Source organism: Carassius auratus, chromosome 32, assembly GCF_003368295.1.
Source record: "Carassius auratus strain Wakin chromosome 32, ASM336829v1, whole genome shotgun sequence".
Classification (NCBI taxonomy): domain Eukaryota; kingdom Metazoa; phylum Chordata; class Actinopteri; order Cypriniformes; family Cyprinidae; genus Carassius; species Carassius auratus.
In genome coordinates this window covers 15,229,183-15,250,798 of record NC_039274.1, presented here as the reverse complement: position 1 = coordinate 15,250,798, position 21,616 = coordinate 15,229,183, and the positions used below count along the sequence as shown (strand labels likewise).

At 37.1% G+C, this 21,616-nt stretch overlaps 1 protein-coding gene across 3 annotated transcripts in view; it reads right to left on the bottom strand.

Moving 5' to 3' along the window:
• Window positions 1-362: 362 nt before the first annotated feature.
• Window positions 363-21,616, bottom strand: part of phkb (phosphorylase kinase, beta) — a 56,981-nt gene continuing 35,727 nt past the window's right edge. For 2 of the 3 annotated variants that reach the window (XM_026215649.1, XM_026215651.1), the window contains 17 exons: window positions 17,079-17,134; window positions 16,348-16,441; window positions 12,237-12,320; window positions 10,533-10,637; window positions 10,224-10,306; window positions 10,058-10,148; window positions 7,640-7,698; window positions 7,313-7,475; window positions 7,154-7,235; window positions 6,670-6,727; window positions 4,957-5,047; window positions 3,200-3,402; window positions 2,901-3,035; window positions 2,161-2,290; window positions 1,910-2,017; window positions 1,668-1,808; window positions 363-1,114 (listed from right to left, as the gene is read on the bottom strand). In XM_026215649.1, coding sequence (XP_026071434.1) covers window positions 977-1,114; window positions 1,668-1,808; window positions 1,910-2,017; window positions 2,161-2,290; window positions 2,901-3,035; window positions 3,200-3,402; window positions 4,957-5,047; window positions 6,670-6,727; window positions 7,154-7,235; window positions 7,313-7,475; window positions 7,640-7,698; window positions 10,058-10,148; window positions 10,224-10,306; window positions 10,533-10,637; window positions 12,237-12,320; window positions 16,348-16,441; window positions 17,079-17,134 — 1,821 coding nt within the window. In that variant the 3' untranslated portion in view covers window positions 363-976. Of the gene's footprint in view, window positions 1,115-1,667; window positions 1,809-1,909; window positions 2,018-2,160; window positions 2,291-2,900; window positions 3,036-3,199; window positions 3,403-4,956; window positions 5,048-6,374; window positions 6,466-6,669; window positions 6,728-7,153; window positions 7,236-7,312; window positions 7,476-7,639; window positions 7,699-10,057; window positions 10,149-10,223; window positions 10,307-10,532; window positions 10,638-12,236; window positions 12,321-16,347; window positions 16,442-17,078; window positions 17,135-21,616 lie in introns of all 3 variants that reach the window. The other variant, XM_026215650.1, reaches the window with a different exon arrangement.

The following is a 21,616-nucleotide window of genomic DNA, read 5'->3' as shown; positions in this document are numbered from 1 at the left end:
AAAGCCAGTGTGTAATCTCGTTTCCATCTATTCAAAGCTTCTATCTGGCCTCGGGGTCAGATACCGATTCTTCAGTCTGACGCTCAGTCTAGTCTCCATGTTCAATATATTGTGAGCTTGGGACTCATTCCTCAGGAGAACTGCGGAGACATCTGATCGCTCTGACATACACGAAGCAGAGGCAGTGGACAGCATGATAAATAAGAATCTTGATCCAAACACCCACTCACTCGGATAAACAAGATTCCTGCTAAGCTTTTGTACCCTAATAACTATTCGACACATGCATCTTTTATGTTTCTGTCAAAGCTTTGAGTTTTTCAATGCAGTTGACACGATGAGAAAAGGGCTGACAATTGCAATCAAGTTAAAACACGGACAGTTTATTTTTCAATATATATTTTCCTTAAGTAATAATGGACTGAAAATACTGTTCTTACAGTGAAAACATTCCAACAATTTTCATACCACTCAAACATACATAAAGGCAAGTGACACGAGATATATTGACTAAGTCACATGCTTGGAAGCAAACTGACAACAAGCTCAAAATGAAATACAAACTACATAAAGTTAAGATGAATTTGTATACTACATAATCAATTTTCAAAATAAAGACACTTGCACAACAGCTTCTAGATTCACTTTTATGCTCATAACCAACAACATCTACAGTGCTCTATTCAATCCACATCCTGAATTAATGACATGCAGTTAGTTCAGAACTTTACTGTATGATGTTAGGGGACATTTTGACCTTTAATTAATAGTTTAAAATGAGGCATGAGGTTATTCTTTAATGGTTCTTACACAAGATGTAAACTGTGTTTTTAAAATAGATGCAAATATGGATATACTTATATATTTTTTTTTTATTTATATACTATATAATATATCCCAGACAAAAACAATCGAATGTTAGCAAGACTGGGCTTGTATTGCAGTCGAAGTAATGCTGACAGGAGTGTGTGGTGCGTTAGCTGACAGAACATGGGTCATCTTTACTGGGGTTCATCTCTCCCTGCAGCAGCTGGATCATTACTGCCTTGGTCAGGTAACTGCATGTGCCTTGTTTCCCCAGGGCTGGTGTGTTGTAGAAGGCCTCCATGTTATCCTGTGGATTATATATACCTTTAGTAACATCACCACAAAATGCTAATGCAAGCAGACATGCTATTCTGATGCATACTGTCTGCTGTGCTTTATAATAGGGCTCTCAATCTTTTAATTACATGATTATGCTGATTAATGGCTCCCACAGAAGTCCCAACTTGAACTTAATGCATTGCACATATAAATATTTACTGAGGAAAGCCACCAAAACAAAGATAAATTCAAAGAGATTACATAATCGTAAAAGGTGAAAATGAGGGAATAGACATGTGTCTATGTGAAAAAAAACGTGTATTTAGTCAACATAGTTGGATACATCACAGGAATAAATTTCGTTAAAATAATAAGTTAGAAAACTTTTTTTTTCTTTTTTTTAACTATTTCATAATATTACTGTTTCATCAGTATTGCTCAAATAAATGCAGCCATAAGTGTTTTCAAAAACACTTAGAAATTTAGTTTACCCCAAACTTTTTATAGTAGTATACACTGATTAAAACATTTAATACGATTAACTGAACTAAAACGCTTGCACATAATAAATCTGCCCTCACCTGTTTCTCAGAGCCATCCAGTCTGCTGCGGTCTTTCTGAAAGTCTGCAAAAGCATCCTTAACCAGCCAGTCCAAATCCACAGCCTCCTGAAAATCCAACTCTGGGTTTCTTTCCAGCACAACTGACACCACCATCAACAGCTGCATTCAGGTCAAAGACACAGGGTCAAACAGCAGGTGAATGATATGGCAGAGTACAAATTCAAGCGTTGCAAAATAGGCAGGACTAAATTGTGCCTAACCTCCACAATGATCTGCCTGTATTCAGGCAAAACAATGTTCTTCAATGTGTCTTCCACCAACAAGGAAAAATTCATTTCATACATGGTCATATCTGACAGAGTAGGTTGCTGCAAAAGAGTGAAAGATCGAGGTGGTAATGTCAAACGGAAGATATTCTGAACACATTTAAGTTTATCCATAAATGATGCAATTATTTATCCAGGTCTATAGGTCCTTAACAATACCATGCTTAATTTTTTAGATGAGTTACCTGAGGAAGATGTTTTCGTCCAACCGTGATGCCATTCCGTGTTCTCTCCAGGATTTGCCAAACACGGTCATAGAAGCCGAGAGGGGTGCGGTTGAGCGAGCCATCGATCTGACGTCTATTGAGCCACGATCTATAGAAGTATGGAGAATTAAAATTAATCCTCAAAACCGTTGCAGTGGAGAAATCATTGAATGCGAACTCTGAAGCAGAATTCTTTTGGGAAAAAAAGTTATTTTCCTTTTTCAAAATTTGGTGTCAGTAGAATTCAAAATGCTTTTCGAAAGAAGTCTTTTACGCTGAACAAGATTGCATTTATTTGATCAAAAATACAGTAATATTGTGAACTATTATTGCAAATTAAAATACAATTTTAAATATAATAATTTTAAAATATAATTTATTCCTATATATATATATATATATATATATATATATATATATATATATATATATATATATATATATATATATAATTTTTTTTTCTCTTTAAAGTCTTACTGAGCCCAATTTTTTTCAACTGTAGCCTGATATTGTGAAACATTAAACTAATAAACCATTACAATTCCATTATCAGAAGACCATATTCTCTTACTTGACAATTAACCTCAGCTGCCCAATTAAAAAGGGTTAGGATTAATTAAATGATGATAAACTGTATACTGCGGTTGTGTTTGGACACAGGAGATAATTGAGTCTGGGCAGGTATCTAGAGTAACACACAGATGGTGGGCCTCCTGCACCTGCCAGTCTGCTGAGGTTGGAGGACATCCAGCAGGAGCTGTTTGACATCACTCGGGGACATCTGGTAGATGTCCTGAGGTGGCATGTCCCCAGCACGAATCTTCAACTCGTGCTTCATGGCTTGAACAATCCATCTGATGGAAAAATAAGCACGACAAATAAAGACCGTTTCATGTAACTTATGTAAATTATTGATAGAGAAAATGTGCAGAACCTATTTCCATTGATTTGATTCTTAATGACGTGAGCATGTTTTATTATTTAGGCTTATGCTGTGAAACTCTCGGTGATGGCGTACCCCACACGGATCTTCAGCATGCCACTGAACAGCTCTGGGTTGTTGGAGATGATCCAGCCAATGTGGATGACGAGCTCCTGCTGCAGCACGGCCTCTCGCTCGCCATGGGGGCTGCACTTGCTGTATATGATGTCTTTAATCACCCCTGGAGACAGGGGGTTAGAGATCACGATCTCTTCATGCCCAAACAGGCCGAGAGTCACCTGGTAACACAGAACCGCCATCAGTCTTTATCATGATGGATGATTTCTCAGGTAATGCATTTTTGCTTGTTTCTTTTCCTCTGAATCGGTTTTAAATGTACTGCACTAACTCAAACCAGGATCATTCATTTTAAAATGTATAAATCCAACCCGATCTCATGGCAAAAAGTAACCGTTTTAAGAGGGGGTGATTTTGTATGAATTTGTACAAAGCGATTTGGGAAACGTGCTATTTTAGAGAGAACACAGCATGAAGGTCCATAGCTAAATCAAAGCGTCAGAAGGGTGAAGGCATATTGTATGAAAGCACAAATAAAATAGCCACCAATTGACAAAAACATAAACCAGTTAGGAATTGCCATGAGAGTGTGTTGTATAAATCACAAAACCACAACACTCCAATACAAATACTGTTTTCAAGAAAATAAAATGAATGAAACTGGTAGTAAGCGTATGCGAGATGTCCTTTTAAACACTGAAATTACAATATTATTACAGTGGCCATGAGCCAAAAGTAAATGTTAATTAATACCACTTTTTTTATTGTATTGGTTTTGTTGTTATTGTTGTTTTTAATCAAATTTGCGTACATTGTCTACATTTCAGTGCAAAAATAAAAAAAATAATTTAATAAATAATTAGAATGGCATGCTTCATCCCTTTCTTATGGTATGGTGGGCCAAATCAAAGGTCATCAGGGGCCAGCTTTGTCCCATAAAACATCTAGTATGATATGTATCTTGGTCTTTGGTTATATTTTATCTATGTTATTAAATGCATATATTTTTAAGTGTGGTTTAAGTACGTGGTAGTTGGTTTTGCATGATCTGCTGTTCTCCTTACAGTTCCCAGCAGACATCAGTATTGCTCTACTATGGCAATTTATCCAAATACACATTAAGTAGGGAGAACACAGAAAAGGGCTCAGCTTCTTTAGATGAAATAGGGCTAGGACTATAATTCTATATGCAGGTCAGCTCAGACTGCTCTTGTATGCAAGGAATGACCCATTTTCAAACCAAACCATACCCATTTATCTTAACCACAACATAAGGCCCCTAGGATGGCATTTATATGCAGATTCACTGCTAGTGCGCTACTCTGATGAATCATTTCACAACCACCAGAGGCTAAACAGGCCTGTGTTGGGAAACTTTGGCAGTTCTTTAAATGAACACTCCACACCACACGTAATGTTTGTCTCAACACAAAGCAAATGAAAGGTAAATGTATAATGACGTTAAATGTAATGCACAAACAATGGGATGGTTACAGGAGTTGTGGGTAAAAGCGATTTTGCTGCAGAAGCATCAAATGAAAGGGCAGCAGGTTAGCTTTGGCGGTGATAACTGATGCAATTAGATACTATCATGTTGCATAATAGGAAGAGGAGTCCATCATGACTTCGACATACATTTGATGTCAATTTATTCAGTGAACAGTAAAACTTTTGTGGGAAATCCCGGATTGAAATTCATATTTTTGACTTTGACAGGGACTTTGAGTTTTTATTCATACCAATTATTTAGGCCCCTGCTCCTGTTTTCCACTTACCTGCTTGCCATGCACTAAAACGCTAGTAATGCTCGGTGCAAGGCTGTCCACTAGCTTAGTTAAGAGACTGGCAGCAAGGCGCACAACGGACCTGGTGAACACAACACAGTACAACAGAGATATTCTCACTCATTCAATGGAGCCAAACATTAATGGGACTGGACTATAGCCAATTACAAAATATAGGTTATTCCTAAAATAGACACACTACTGTTCATAAGTTTATGGTCAGTAAGTTTGCTTTTTATTATATATATATATATATATATATATATATATATATATATATATATATAAATGGACACTTTTTATTTAGCAAGGATGCATTCAATTAATCAAACGTGACAATTCGGCTTTGCCATGATAGGAATAAATTACATTTTTAAATATATTACAATAATTGTAACAATATTACTGTTGTTACTGCATTTTTTGATCAAATAAATGCAGACTTGGTGAGCATAAAAGTCTACATTCAAGAACATTAAAACATCTTGCCAACCATAAAGTAATGAACACCACTCAATAAGACTTGCTGTATCATAAACAATGACAAATTATTTAGCTGGAGGTCAGAAGTATTTCATTTCAATACATACACTGTATCACCAAAAACAACTTTGTGTTTAAAAAAAAAAAAACAAAAAAAAAAAAATCCAATTGTATTGTAGCATAATGCGCACTTGAATAAATGAGACAATGTTATATATTTCAAGATTTTGACCCCCTGTAGCATTTAAATCCTCACTATTATTTCAAGCTAGGCCCTGTGGGACGAAAACGATCAGGAGAGCTCAAAGTGAGAAAGTAGCACTGGGCATTCAGACCCAGCTGCTGTTGCTCCTGGAATACACTTTATAATACAAAGTTAGACTCGCTACACTTTTGTAATTCACATGTCCTTTAATTTATTCATTTATTTGGCAAGCGCTTTTATACAAAGTCATCATCTCACGATGTTGGAAATTGAATCCATGACTTCAGCGAACCTATTTTAATGTTCACCAATTTCATTTTTAGCTGATGGATTCCTTTGAGGAATTAATATCAATAGGTGTTATGGACAGGTTGTACTTTCACAGACATAATGGGGTTTAGCTCACAAACAAACTGCAAATGAGACCGTTAGAGTGGCAACCCCAGCTATCAGATTTGTGTAATGAAGGATATAAAATAGTTCACCCCCCCCCCCAAAAAAATACCTTATACGCAAAATAACAATTATAAAAGTAAAAAAAAAAAAAATGTATGAACTACATGGCTTCTCTGTGCATGATTATAACAGCTTGAGTGAGCGGATGTAATGAAAGACACAACAAAGGATGAGTGCTGCGTGCTCATGAGTTAACACATCCGTCGGCACAGAGTCAACAGTTACACCACACATGCAGAGGTTGTGTGCCCCACTGGCCAATTACCTGCTTGCCATGGACCAACATAGTGGTAATATGGGGAGCTATAGAACCGGCAAACTTCTGGATAACGGCCGCAGCACTACGCACCGCCAGCCTACATGAGGTTTGCGAATTTAAGAATATATAGATATGCGCATAGTGTGTTTAGTTGTATATAACATTAGACATATACAAAGAAGAGATATAAACAAAATAGCCATAAATATATCAAGAGTTCCTTATTTTAACCCCACCAGCGAGAAAATAATGCAACGCTAAATTACTTCTGGAGAATATGGTGTTGAGAGGAAACCCTTACCAAAGCTTCCTGCTGCCTGCTCTTCTGTAGATTCTCTCCATGTCATCTTTAAGATTCTCTGAACATAAAGGAGGATTAAGAATGGCACGTTATCCACAAAAACACATTTTCAGACAACATCCCTGGAACATTTTTTTGGCAAAAGACATGTGGAAGCTCCGGACTGCAACATAAAATCACATACAAGCATATATTTAATCTTTCCACGCTTGTTCAATAGGTCCGTTTAAGAGTGTGAACCGTCCTGAGCAATGAGATAAACTGTTACTATGGGAATTAAGACCGTGACAAGGGTGTGAGCTAGCATTGCCAACCCACTTACTTAGCCATGAAGGCACTAAATGGATTACAGTTGTGGACATTTCATTCAGATGAGCTATAAATGCAGCCATGCTTTAAGAAGTGTCCTGTGGCTCTTTAAAAAGCTCACCATTTTTAGATCGCTGAAATACTTCAGCCACAGAAATCAAGAGAAACCACATACCATTTCTACTGAAGAATTCAGGACCTTCTTTTCTGAGGAGAATACTTGCCAGCTGGGCCTGACTGGCCAGACAGTCACAGTCCTGATAACAGACTATGAGTTATATAAGAGCACCTATAGTAGACTCATAATAACACATGGGCAGGATAGTAGGCTCACATTGAATTTCTGTAGAATCTCAAATGTGGATTTATGGAGCCATTCCTCAACGTTGATCTCCGGCTGCTGCTCCAGGTCCGAGGCATTCGGGGTGCTGGTTTGACGCTTTACTTTCGAGTGCTTGGGCAATTCCAGCTCCTCAAAGCTCTTAAACTCTGGGATCCTAAAGAAGAACATGAAGGTATTTTGTCAATAGGAAATGGAAGATTAATTTGAGGCATGCATTAGAAACCGTGAGGGTAATTTGCTTCTATTGCCTCAATAAGTAAACCATATTGAACAAAGGTGGAGAGAAAGGCAAATGTGTAAATGGAGGTTAATTCTTACTCAGCCTCATTGACACGAAGGAAATCCAATTGTTCCACCACAGCGCCTGAAATCAGGGTCTACAGAGTTTCCACAAAGAATGTTACATTAGACCGAAGGGAACACACAGGCATTTAGACAAGACATGCAATGATGCATGTAATATGTCCTAAATGACTGTTACTCAACAAGCTAAGCAATAAAGTACTGTAAAAAGAGTATTTGCCCCTTTTGTGATATTCTTTATAATGATCTCTATCACTATAATACACTATAATCTACCTAGTATCTGATTGGCTGACAAACGTTCATAAGTGTACAATTATTTTCAGGGACACGCACAGCTCTGGACTAGTGTTGCTAAGTCGAATTGGGCTACTTTAACACTGTTGCCGTGGGTTGCTTTTCATGTCCGCAGGTTGAAGCAACCCTAGTCTCAGCCTCAGATGTCACGCCCACGGACCGTTGGCTAAACGTCTGATGCATATGGGACACAAAAGTGGAAACACTTCAGGAATGTCGAAGTCGTTATCGGATTGGTTGAATTCTACAGGATTTCCATGAGACATGTGTCGCGTTCTTTAACAATCCATCTGGAAACAAAGATACCTTGACGCCAAACCCCTCACGAAAGAAGAAAGTCGTCATGTTTACAACTGTGACTACCAGTGCTTATGAGGATCAACTAAACGCTGGATTTTCAAAAGTATGTGAAATATTTAAAGTTTGTGGCATAAAATATTTCAAATACGTCCGCGAGTTGTACACACTGGTCTGTTATTGTGGCGACATTTCCATGCCTCTAAACGTGAAGATGAACGAAACGAACTGTGATTGGTAGTTGGAAATGTGGGTCAAACAGCCTCATGGGTGGGCCTTGGCCAATGAAAGCTGCCATGAATTCCAGACCTTCAGCTTGAACTACATGAGACTAAAGCGACCCGAATAACAAGATATTTAGTAGAGGTGTTAGAAAATATTATTTGTATATATTTTGTTTGGTGATACTGTATCGATTCTCAAAAAATATTATATCATTATTTAAAAATAAATAAATCATACAAGATTCATTCAAGATTCAGTTGTTAGATGTAATTTTTTTGTTCAGATCAAAATTGTATTTCACAATTGCAAATTTAAACTGAATCTTTAAAGCAGAGTCTAAAAATACATATGGTCTTTTTATAAAATACATTTTAAAAAGACTCAACAAGCACTTGAATTCCCCCCCCCCTTTACTCATACCGTACAAAAATTGTTTCAATAATGTTGAATGTCACAGGGACTAATTATTGTAAATGCAGATCCTAATGTGTTCTGTTTAATATATATATATATATATATATATATATATATATATATATATATATATATATATATATATATATATATATATATATATATATATATATATATATATATATATATATATATATATATATATATATATATAAGGTTTGCATATGGGGATGTCTTCTTAATGACAGCTTTCCTAAAAATATATCCTATTCCTAAAATAAGAAATATTCCAATATATTGACTTGCATACAGTATCACAATTTATCATTATATACTGTATCATATCATCAGATTCTTGCTGATACACAGCTGTAATATTTAGCTGAAAATGTGTATTTTGCTCCCGGAATGAGATTTTTACAGGGGAACCCCCATCGAAATGTGATTGGGCTAGTTTTGGGTTAGTTTTGAGTAGCTATTGGGTGGGTTTTGTTGCGATAACCTGACAACCCTGCTCTGGACCGCATGACATGTCCATATCACTTCGCCAAATGATTTCTGTTATTTCAAAGATCTTACAACCGCACAATAACCAAAACCCACAACAACAAATGGCCAGACAAATAAATATAGTAAGCAATATGATAAAACAACATTTCCATGTTTTGCAACATAATTACGCTCTATTATGTAGGTAAACCACATATCCTATCTCTTCAGCTCTCTCTCCCTCACAGAAACATACACTTACGTTGTTATCGCTACTCTGGCGATTTTATTTTAAAAGCTACATGATATTTCTCACAAGCAAGGTAACAACGGCGCTGTCGAACTATTTTGAGAGACAAGAAGACTCAGAGAGGTAACATACAAACATTTTTTTAAAATCTTACCAACCCCAAACCTTTGAATGGTAGTTTATAAGCCAACTCAACAGGAATACCTGTAGTGAAGTCTGCAGTCGTGTGTTCAGTCATCTGAACTTTACTGTCAACAAATATTTTACTGACTTTAAATAATAATTTCAAAACCATGCTTTGTGATTTCTCATATTTCCCATGTCTAATTAAATTTCAGAGAACCATAAATTCATATTTTAATAATACTTTCTCAGGTAGGAAAAGGTGGGGAAATGCTGGTTGTGGAAGTCAAAAAGATTTTCATAAACAGTAAAATTATTTCTTGTAAAGAGCAGCACACCTGAAGTCTGTCCACGTGAACTTTGACTCCTCCAATGTTTCCCTTCTTAAAAGATGCCAGCATGTCCAGTATCGGGTTGAAACGGCTTCCCCTAGCAAAGAAAGAGACTCATTTCTGTACCTCTCACAAACAAAACCAGGATCTGGCTGAGGGGAGAGACTCTTACTTAATGTTGTCCTCTCTGATAAGTACTAGAAACAGAGGCCGGCCTGGCATCTTCCAGTACTGCTTAATAAACTGCAAAGCATTCTACAAAACACATGCAAACATAAACGCATTAATAGAGTGCAGACAGCAGGAGAAACACTCTGTAACCCTGAGGGCTGAAACTGATGATTTATGGGGAATGTTTCTGTCCATTGCCCTAAAGTTTATTCTTCTTTATATAGAATGACAGACAAAGTATGGGACATAAAGTGAGCCCTCTTCTTACATTGTTTGAGGAACCAGTGAGGTGTGATATCACCAAACTCACCTTAATATCATCTATCAAAAGCATGACATCCTGGGACAAGTAGAAGTCGCTAAGATCGAAGACAATTGGATAGCAGACCACAGTCTTTCCAAGGATTCGATAAATCTAAGGGGGAGAGAAATGACCTCATGCGTTACATGCAACTTTACCTCAGACAGCATATGAAAAACACCATCCATTCTGCACAGACAGACATATGAACATCCCTCTAACTCTCTCTGTATTTCTGTGAGAAGCTGCATACTGCCCACTACTGTCATACTAACCGTAATCGATTCTCCAACAAAAAAAAGAGGACAATTACTCTGGAGTTCCTACATTTAGCTTCTCCAAATGTCATCATATTTAAAAACGAAGTAGGCCGCGAGGCTCAGCAGAATTTGGAACAGAACAATAGACTTATAATCAATCATCTATAATTCATACAGACCCAAATCTTCTGCCGTAAGTCTGAAGGTCTGGCTACACAAGGCTATATGACAAGTGATCATAGTTGTGAAGCTCCTAAAAAAGACACTACAATAAAAAAAAAAAAAAAAGAAAAATACCCATAAAAGTACTTAATGGATGCTATTTTCCAAGTCTTCGAAAGCCATTTTCTGGATTTGTGGAAAAACAATTAGCAAGATGTAAACACAAAAACTGCTTCAACTAAATCATTTGTGAACAAATCGGTCAGATACATGCATAAATCATTCAGTTTGAAAGTAAAACATATTGTCCAGTTCACTGAAAATAACATTTTACTGGAAGAAGATTAGTCAATACCTTAAATTTCAGTCCATTACCTTAAATTTCAGTGGCCCTATTTTAATGATTTAAATACAAAGTGTAAAGCACACGGTGCAGGTGCGCTCAGGGTGTGTCCAAATCAACTTTAGCTATTTTAACGACGGAGCAACGGTTGGCGCGCCCGGGCGCATGGTCTAAACGGGTTGTCCTTATTCTCTTAATGAGTGTTTTTTGGCCGTAACGTGCAATAAACCAATCAGAGTCTCATCTTCCATTCCCTTTAATAGCCAGTTGCGCTCGTGCCATGACGGATTTGCTATTTACATGGTGGAATTTGGCAAGCGCAAAGACAGAACGCGTCTTCGAAATGAAACGGAACTGGAGCGAGCAAATAGATAGCCTAATTCTGATACATGTATCCATTATGTTTTATATATATATATATATATATATATATATATATATATATATATATATATTTAGCCTACAAAAAAAATCTTATGCATAGCAATCCTTTAATTTTTTGTATTTGGCATGTTTGTGTGGTGCTGTGCGTCCCTGTGTTTAATAAGCAGCGTGTACGCTCTTTAAATAACAAAGAAAAAACATTGTGGCAGATTTTAGACCAGGTTTGAGTTGGTCTATTTTCAGCTCATTAAAATAGCATTGCGCCAGAACACAGCTCTTCTTTTAGACCAGCACGCCTATGGGCATAAAAATGAGCGCAAATGCATTTGCTGATTAAACGATGTGACGCTGGACGGGAAAATGCGAACGGCGCCGGACTGAAACTAGCCAACACACTTGCGTCGCATTGCGCCGGGTGTTTTATAGGGCCCAGTATGTTTCTCACACACAGCCAATGCATGGCTTAGAATATAGTGCACAAAAATATTGCACACAATGATATTTTTTCTTAGAACTGGAATAATATTTATTATCATAGTTTCAACCACAAAGAACACTTTTTACCTTGCAAGTGCCAATGCAGCCAACAGGTCTCTCCGGTCTCCCACTCAATCCGAGCTTCTTATTGATGGCAAGGAAGCGGTAAGCCTGGAAAGATCAAATCAGACCCATTAACAACTAGAATACCAGTCCATTATGTGTGTAAAGGCATTGTACAAGGCATTATAGCACAGGAGCCATGTGTAACCATTAATTAATACCATGTATGTTTTGTTCAGTAGTTGATTCTGAAAGACTGATTATTTCCCTGGAGAAAAGGTCAACAAACCAGTCATGACAGGGTATGTGTAGGCTTTTGCATGACTGGTTTTGTTGAGTGGTGTGCTTTTTAAAGCAAAGGCAATGTTGAGTGAGATTTCACCAGATAAAACCGTATCCCATGGGGAACACCTGTTACTTTGATTATTAATATCCCCTCATTCCTGGCACAAGAATCAGCATAAGCCAGACAAGCCAGTAAACATTACAGTTTCAAGATGGTCAAACGCCACTGTAATATTTTTCACAAGGTCTTAGTGCCATTAATTAAGACAAAGAAATCTGAGCATTTAAGCCATTATTTGAGCATAACAATTTCACAACACCTCCTCCTGACCTCAAGGATGCTGCTCTCTTTCTAAGCATTACTAACTATTCATTTATCATTTAGATGATACTTTCATCTATCACAACTTACAGTACACTTATTAGAGTCTCTGGTTCATTGGATCAACTTGGTGTTAAGGGTCTTACTCAAGGGTAGTTCATGGTAACTTTAGGTTTCAATCTAAGATTCTAAAATCACAACCCTTTGCTGTGTAAAACTGTAGGAATAACCAGATTCATTAACTTTGCTTAGCAAAAGCTCACAATGTCGCTAAGTAGGTAGATTCTTGCTTACCCTGAGTCTAATAAGACTGGTCCTATTTTGTATATACATTTGAAAAGTGTTTTGTGTGTGTGTATGGGCAAAAACACTTTACATTCAAAGCTTTCAGGTAAGATTTTTTTGTTATGTTTTTTAAATAAGTTTCTTGTGCTCATACAGTTTAACCATAATATTGTAAAGTATTATTACAATTTAAAATAACATTTTCAAATGTAATGTTTCCTATGATGGCAAACCTGAATTTTTAGCAGCCATTATTAATATTCAGTGTCACATGATCCTTCAGAAATGCTTCTAATATGCTGATTTGGTGCTCAAGAAAACATTTCTGACTTCAGTTTAAAACGTGTAGATTGTGCTGCTTGATGAAGTACGAAAAGTGTGATATTTTCTTTTTCCAGGATTCTGTGATTCTACATTTTTTTCTTTGAAAGAAATTTTTTAGATTATAAATGTCTTTATTGTCATCTTTGATCAATTTAATGTGTCCTTGTTTATCAAAAGTATCAATTTCTGTCAAACAAATAAATAAATGTAAGAAAAATAATAATAATACTATCCCCAACCTTTTGAACTGTATTGTAATCGGTCCACGTTGAGAAATTTGGACTTACTATTAGACTGATTTTTCCTCTCACAGTACCAGTGTGTAAATTTTGGGTTTGGCTAACAGCCACAAATTGAACCCCTTCTCAAAGACACAGTGTACTGACATCTTTACGACATTAGATGGAGCTCTATTTCTCTCTGACCTTCTCAGAATAACACTCCCGTACAAAAGTGTACTGCATACTGCATACTGATAAACAGAAAAAAATAACAGAACGAGCTGAATAAACCCTGCTGTGAAGAACCCAGCTCATATCCAACTGACACAGGAAAAGAGCTGCTAATTTAGACACAAACCAGTTGTCAAATTTTCAAGACAGCTTTTTTCTCCAGAACTCTTTTTCTCTCGGTTGACCTCTGTACCTTGGAACATTTGTGTGGAGAATAGCAATGAGGAGAAGACACAACTGAATCTGGAGTGCCCTTCTCTCTAATCAGGAGCTCAACATGCTTGACACGAAACCTGCAAATGTCACACATGTTAAGCCTGAAGAACATCAAGAGGGGCAGTGAAGCCAGGCTGCTACAATAGCCAATACAAAGGACGTTCACGCTATTATCGCTTTCAGCAGCCTTGATGCTTGGATTAGAAACAGCATGTCAACCTCTGAACTGCTCTCTTATCTGCACTTATATTTTACGTGATTGTTCAAGAATACCAGGTTCTTGGATTTGTATAAGATAGAGCTGTACATTACGGATGCACAAAAGATCAAGTTTACAGCTGAATTACATCCACAATGAAGTAATCATGAAAAGTGTTGAGGGCATTTAATTTAGCTCTATAACCACTGTGTAAACATTTTCTAAAGCATTTACAGCAATTGAGCATTGTAACCAGTCACAGAGTTGTATATAGTTCATATAGTTCAGTATACAACATTAAAATATAGTTCATCTGAAAGGATGAGCAAGCTAGTGTGAGCAGTCTGATCCATGAATGCATTTTTAATCTTTTTGTTGTGGCACAGGATAATGAGTGCTGAAGAAACATCATCTGACACAAGCTGGTGTAGAACCAAAGCGAAAGACATCGACAGTAATTTGGAAAGATTTTCGATTTGTATGTTGCACTGCTCACCATGCAGACTGAGTAACAGCCAACACAGATCAGAAGAGATTTAGAGTGTAAAAGACAGTGTAGACAGCTTCAGAGATTATATTGGGAGTGTTGCCCAGAGTCCGAAACTCTTCGTGGCCCGCACAGTAAAAAGATAACTACAGCAGTGTTCCAGTATTTCTGTGCATAATTTGTTTAGAATTTGCTGATCAAAAATTTGCTGATCAAAAATTTGAATACTGATCAGATGCCCAATGTGAAGCTGAACATGGACTCTTGCTTGAATTGATAGAATGGTTTTAATTATAAAACTGACTGAATGTGAAAATAATAGTATAATAATCAAATTACACTACCGTTTAAAATTTGGGGATCAGTAAAAAAAAAATTCCTTAAAAAAAAAAAAAAACTTTTATTCAGCAAAGACACTTCAAATTGATCATGAGTGACAGTAAATATAACGGTTATATTTCAAATCTATTTTTAAACATTCTATCCATCAATCATGGTTTCCACAAAAATATTAAGCAGCACAAAGAATAATACAAATGATAAATGTTATTTGAGCACCAAATCAGCCTATTAGAATGATTTCTGAAGGATCATGTGACACTGAAGACTGGAGGAATGGCTGCTGACTTTGAAGCGGTAGTGTAAACCAATACAAATTAATAATTTAATCAATAATCAATCATTTTATCAAATAATTTCATAATAAAAAGACCAGCAACTGACCTGGCGCTATTCTTCCTTTATAAAAGAAACATTCAAATGTGTATCATTAGGCAAATGTGATATTTCCCAAAAAAGGTGACAGCAATGAATGTGATGCAGCTGATGTAAAGTAGGGAACCCTATCTAGAGAGCACCAGCTGTCTGTGATCGGTCAGCCACGGAGTTAGCATCCTTACAGAGGCATACTCAGCAGATCATCATTCTCTCTAATGGATACTGTAGCACACATACACAAAACTGACAGCAGAAAAACATAGTCAAGAGAAGCAGATACTGCTGGGCTTCTAATTTCAAACAGCTTTTACACCTAACCGCAGTAAATTGCACGTTCCAATGACAAAACCTTACCGCCCACTCACACACCCACAGACAGAAGAACAAACATGTAAACACTATCACACACATTGCTCTGTGCACTCCCGATTACAAACAGAATAGGCAGGAATAACATTTAGCAAATGATTTGAGAGCCCTAAAAATATTGTAAAAATATGATTTATGATAAGTTAAATACGTTTAGACTAGGTTGGTCAATAAATGATTACTACATTCTATTGATATATTGTCATATTTAATTAATATTTTGCAAGTATTTCCACAAAGGACATTTATATCTCGGAGATAACATTTAAATCTATTTTCAGAGTCGAACTAAGTGCACTCTCGAGGTTCAATCCGTGGTGTAAATCTTTTAAGAGCATGCAAAAATAATTCACTGACTGACATGACTGATGTGCCAGTCAATCCACACTGACTAACAGTCTAATGGAGCGACTGTCACTGAGATTGATCAGTGTGGAAGATTTGTTTGTTGGCCAGTATGATGGATTGAACCGTGATACCTTCACCAGCTCTTTCTGGGGCCAGATCTGAATGGGCTCCACTTGCTGCGGGGTCTGAGTCTGGATGCCATAGGTGTTGAGAAAGACCTGCAATCTGAAAAACACAAGCAAGGCAGAAACTATTAAACATTAAAACTAATTATATTAAAGGTGCTGTGTGTAATTTCTGCACCATTAGTGGAATCAAAAAGGAAATGCAAAAATAATGACAAACGTCTAGAAGCCAACATTATTCTTTTTATTGGCTTGTTATCTTGAGATCACAGTCCGTATTCTTCCATGTGTTTGGAAACAATCAATCTATTGCAATTCCATTTGGTGCAATTGTTGTGCTACATTCTATCCCTTAAAAACAAACCACATTATAAGCGATTCTAGTTGTAGAAAAAATTATTTCTTATTAATGTACTATATTGCTTTTGATTGGACAAACTTGTTGATTTAAATGAATGTACTGATGGTTGAGTTAGACAAGTAATCCTGATTAATTTTTGCAAGGTGAATAAGGGGAGAGGTGGGTTAAGCGCTGGGGTGAACAATGTTAAATGAACTGCAGAGCAGGTCTGGCTGGGACCAGCTGGCCACATGACCTCTTTCACCTCCCCATTTCACCAGAACAGCTTTAAATGAGAGTGCTGATAGATGAAGGCTACCGAATTGCCCAATAATTAGTGTGCATGCATCAATTAGACCACAGGACGAAGAGAGAAAGACATGAGAAATGTACTTACCTTTGACTTTCTGCTATCAGGGCCACATGAATGACCACATCGTTGTCAATGGGACCCTGCAGGAAACAAGCAGAGAAGACATATTGGAAAACTTTGGGTCTCAAAGGCAAGGGCACAGAGTGTAAAATCCATCACCTGTGTGCTCAGGAATGAGTGACTTAACTAAAACTGAAGAAAAGAGAGAGGGATCTTAAAAGTGAAAGAAAAGTCAAAGCAGCGAGAGTATAACCAATGACTGGGGAAGTAATAGGGAAAAACATGCTTCATTGAGAGGGAGAGAAAGAGAGACTGCATCCAAAGTTGAGGGAGATGATGGTGGATCAGATACCTGATTCTTTATGCTAGCTCATTACAGTTGTTTGGGCTGGATGGTGCAGTAATTTTGCTGAGATAATGAGCTGCTGATTGCTGAAGGTTTAGGTTGGTTCATATCAATCAGTAACTAAAGCCCTCTGCCTACACACAGAGGAAACCCAGCCTTCATTTAAACCTTCCACTGGCACAACTCCAAAACAGCGTAAGAGCATCTTAGCAGCTAATGTGTCTTGCTTTCTCAAGATCACAACTTTGGGCTTCTCCAAGGTTTGCCAGACACTTCTCGTGCAAAAATGTATAGCACACATACAATATCCTTTCATACCTTCTGCTACACCTCCAAGAACTGTAATATTAACCCGCTAATATGTAAATAACACACCTTCAAATGCACTAGGATGCATCAAACATTGAGACAGACAGATCTATATGTCCAAATGGAAGATGGTATTATATTTATGATGCAGGCTGTTTGTCTTGACTGTTGTTGTTTGCTTCCCCTGAACGGGAGAGATAAGTGCTCGGTGAACAGGGCAAATCACAGCTTTGGGTTAAATGACATATTGGCACAGCCATTTTGTGGAGGCAGTGCAGTGAATCATCACTAGGGCTGATCAACAGAGACTATACATGCTAATTCTGCCCTGTGTGAGGGAGGACAACGCTATTTTGTTCAGGTGGATGGGAGCAGGTTCAAGCTAATAAAGGCTGAAATAAACTACAGGAGTGAAAGCTGAAAATTTCAACATGTTTTAACACACTATAGGCAGCATCAACTAGGAGATTCTGAAAATGGTTACAGAGAAAAACTGGGCATCAAACACTACTGAGGATCACACGATACCAGACGGTCAATTTGTTAGAATGCAGCAAACTCACAAAGAAACATGTGCCTTGTTGCTAGGAGACTCATGACAGATGAAAACTATGTTATGTGTTCTAAAATTGGCTCAAAATATCAAACATGTTTGAAACCCTCCGACTGGATGGAATCATAGACTGAGGCTTAAAATAAAAAAAAAAAAAAATATATATATATATATATATATATATATATATATATATATATATATTTTTTTTTTAATCAAACTAAAAAATACCAAATCAAAAACTTACAATGGAAGTGTAATGAGCAAATACTGTACATTTGTCAACTATACGTACAGAACTGTTAAAAATAAGTGCCGGCATACCTCATTAAACTGGAATAGAAGTTAGCATTTTTCTTCATCTCAACTTTGACTTGCACATCTTTTCTCACAGCAGTGTAGTGGCTTTGTAGTGATGTTATAAAGAGATGGAAGTTTTATTGGAAGTGCTATGACTGATGGCAGACGGTGTTGTACAAAAGCCTGCAAATGCTTCTAGTGGTTACTGATGGAAGCCTTCCTGTTCTCGCCAGACTCCTGCAGTCTCTCTCTCCTCACTGAACCAGCAGACAATACACTATGAGCAGGCAGCTCAATAGGACTGACAGTGATAAAAAATGTTCTTTATTAATGTATCCGTTACCAATCAGTCAAATTATCTCCATTTATAATGTGGCTCCAAGAGCCCCACTGTGAGTCAAACAGTCAATATTTATCTCTAAATGACAAATCAGTCAATAATAAATTGAAGACCAAAACAACTGTTTCAAAAAAATAACATATGCTCTAATGGCTTTTAGCATTATCATGCTGTATCCGCATAGAAGCACAAATAAGTCTCCAAAACAGCAAACATCTGAGACCTGTACCATGGATGATGGTAGCAGATGTTATAACCATGGTACGCTGATAAATAACACATCTATGACTATTTACTGCTATTCAACTTCAAATAATATTTATTGCATTATGGTACAGACCTTAGTCAGAGTGGCACCATATTTAATTTTTGAGATGAATGAAAACGAGGCTGTGAGAGATGGAAGTACTTGGAGTTTAGTGGACTGTACTGTTGTTTAATAAAGCGATTGTTCAGCTGAAGTAACATCTTTCTGAGAAAAAAAAACTGTCAGTAGACTAAGACTTTTTAAAAAAGTTTTAAAAGCTGTGAGTTGTGAAAATTACATGATTTGGGACCTTTATACACTGCATGCCATTGTAAAGACAGTAAGTCTAGTCCTCACAGCCTTTTTTTTTCATCAGTGTTAAATCAATATGGTGTCTAACTTGATCAAGGTCTGAAGTCCAAACATGTTTTTGTGAGGGCAAATCATTTTAATATAGGACAGCATCTTTTTAACATTTGGAGCTCACAAATTCAGTGCCGTCATACGTTGACAGGCTTAGACTCTTAACAGTATCTAGGTTAAGTCTGACTCCGGTGTAAGCTGCCCCTGCATGCTGAGGAAATTTCCTATCTGATGTAAAGAGCACTTGAAAAGCCTCCCCATCGGCAGCTAAGTGATGTTTTCACAGAGTCTGGAGCTGCTGAAATCGAAATGCGATCACTAATGGAAAATCTCCATAGCTTGTGAGTGTGTATCACAAAGGTGTAGAAGTACAGACTAATGAATTGCTATTACTGCTGCCTCAGATGCAATATACCATAATACAGAGATCACATTTCATGTTATTACAACGTTTTCTTTTTCTGCAGACAGCAGCAACTACAAAACCACAACCTGAATGTAAAACTAAATTACACCAGTTTCGCTCATTTGGTTGTAAATATTTTATTTTGACAAATATCAAATAAGCAATTTTTTACTGAAAACATTCTTCTCATAAATGACTGCACACATGCTCTTTTATTCTATTCTTATTGCAAACTCAATAAAACTGTTAAGGTTCAATTCCAATCGGGGAGCCTTTTTTTTTTTTCCTGAATCCATTTATGTGACAAATCAATGCAAACCTAATGGACTGTCTCTTGGAGATATGATGTGGATAAAGAGATCTGGCAGATCCACATTCGCACTGCAGTTTGTTCTTCGACTGCTCTTCTGCCAAAAGGCAAAATCATTAAGTGATGTGAACTGCTGCTCTCTAAGATGTCTAATGCTCCTATAAGGATCAGAATTTGAAGAAGCATCTCTGTTAATGCACTGAGTCCTCAATGTTAAACCCTGCAGCTGGCAAGTTTGGGAGCTGCAGGTTTACACATTTCACTTGATAAAGCACCCCATCAAGCTGAGAGATGGAGAGAAACAGATGATTCTTAAGTCTGAGAACACGCTGAAAATCTGGGATTCAAAATTGAATTTAAACCTGGAAATAAACAAGAGGATTTAAGATGCTAAAAAAAAGCTAGGCATTGGTCACAGACTTTTGGACCCCATTGTATTTAGAAAAAAACTCTTTCCAGAGCAGAATGGAAAAAGTGCTTACTTTTTCAACTACATTCCACATCTTACAATAGAGTGAAGGGGCTCCCTATGCAACACAGCAAGTCTGCCACAACCACCTTAAAGAAATTGAAAAGGTTGGGGATTGGACTTTTGAGAAGGTGGGAGTGTAATTCTGAACAAAGGGCTTGCTGTGAATTCGATACACATCACCCCTAGTCCCTAGAAGGACTACAGATATATTAGATCTAGTCAGCAATCCTTATGACAAGAAAAAAAAACTATTTATATTAAAGCAAGGCAGGTGAAAGCCTCAGGAGTCTGGTGCTTGTCAGTGGTGTTGTATGTGATATAATTCCCATAAAGATGCAGTGTGTGGAGTGAGAGGAGATGAGGAGGCTGATTACTAATACCTGTTGAGCCGCTCCATGGGAAAGTCTGTGAAAGAACGGTTTCAGAAAAATCTTAGGACTGTGTTTTGAAACACACAGTCACTAGAGTAATTTGGAGGCAGATGACACAGAGCTAACCTTGACACTTCATTGCAATTCATTCCACAGGCTCCCAATCTAATAAACATCAAACTTCACTAGAAAAATAAAAGGCTTTGGGTTCAGATGTTCTCACTGCATAAAGTGACAAAAATTCTGTTTCTATATTTTAACTTTATTAAAATGGACTGACAGGTTATTGGGGCCTTTTATTTGTCTGGGTCTCAAGATGTGTAGTGTTGGTCTGGGTCTTGTGGAGGTCTGGTATTAGTTTGGGCCTTATTGGTTCTTTATTCATAAACCCTTAGTGTTTTCAGATTCAAAACTCATAGTCTCATAATTCTGTACATCTTGATTACTTGCCAGTTGGCTACTAAACAATGTTTATGCAACATAATGCTTTTAAGAGGTGACATGAAAAGTCACAAGCCAAGATATTCATGCAGTGAAAAACACTC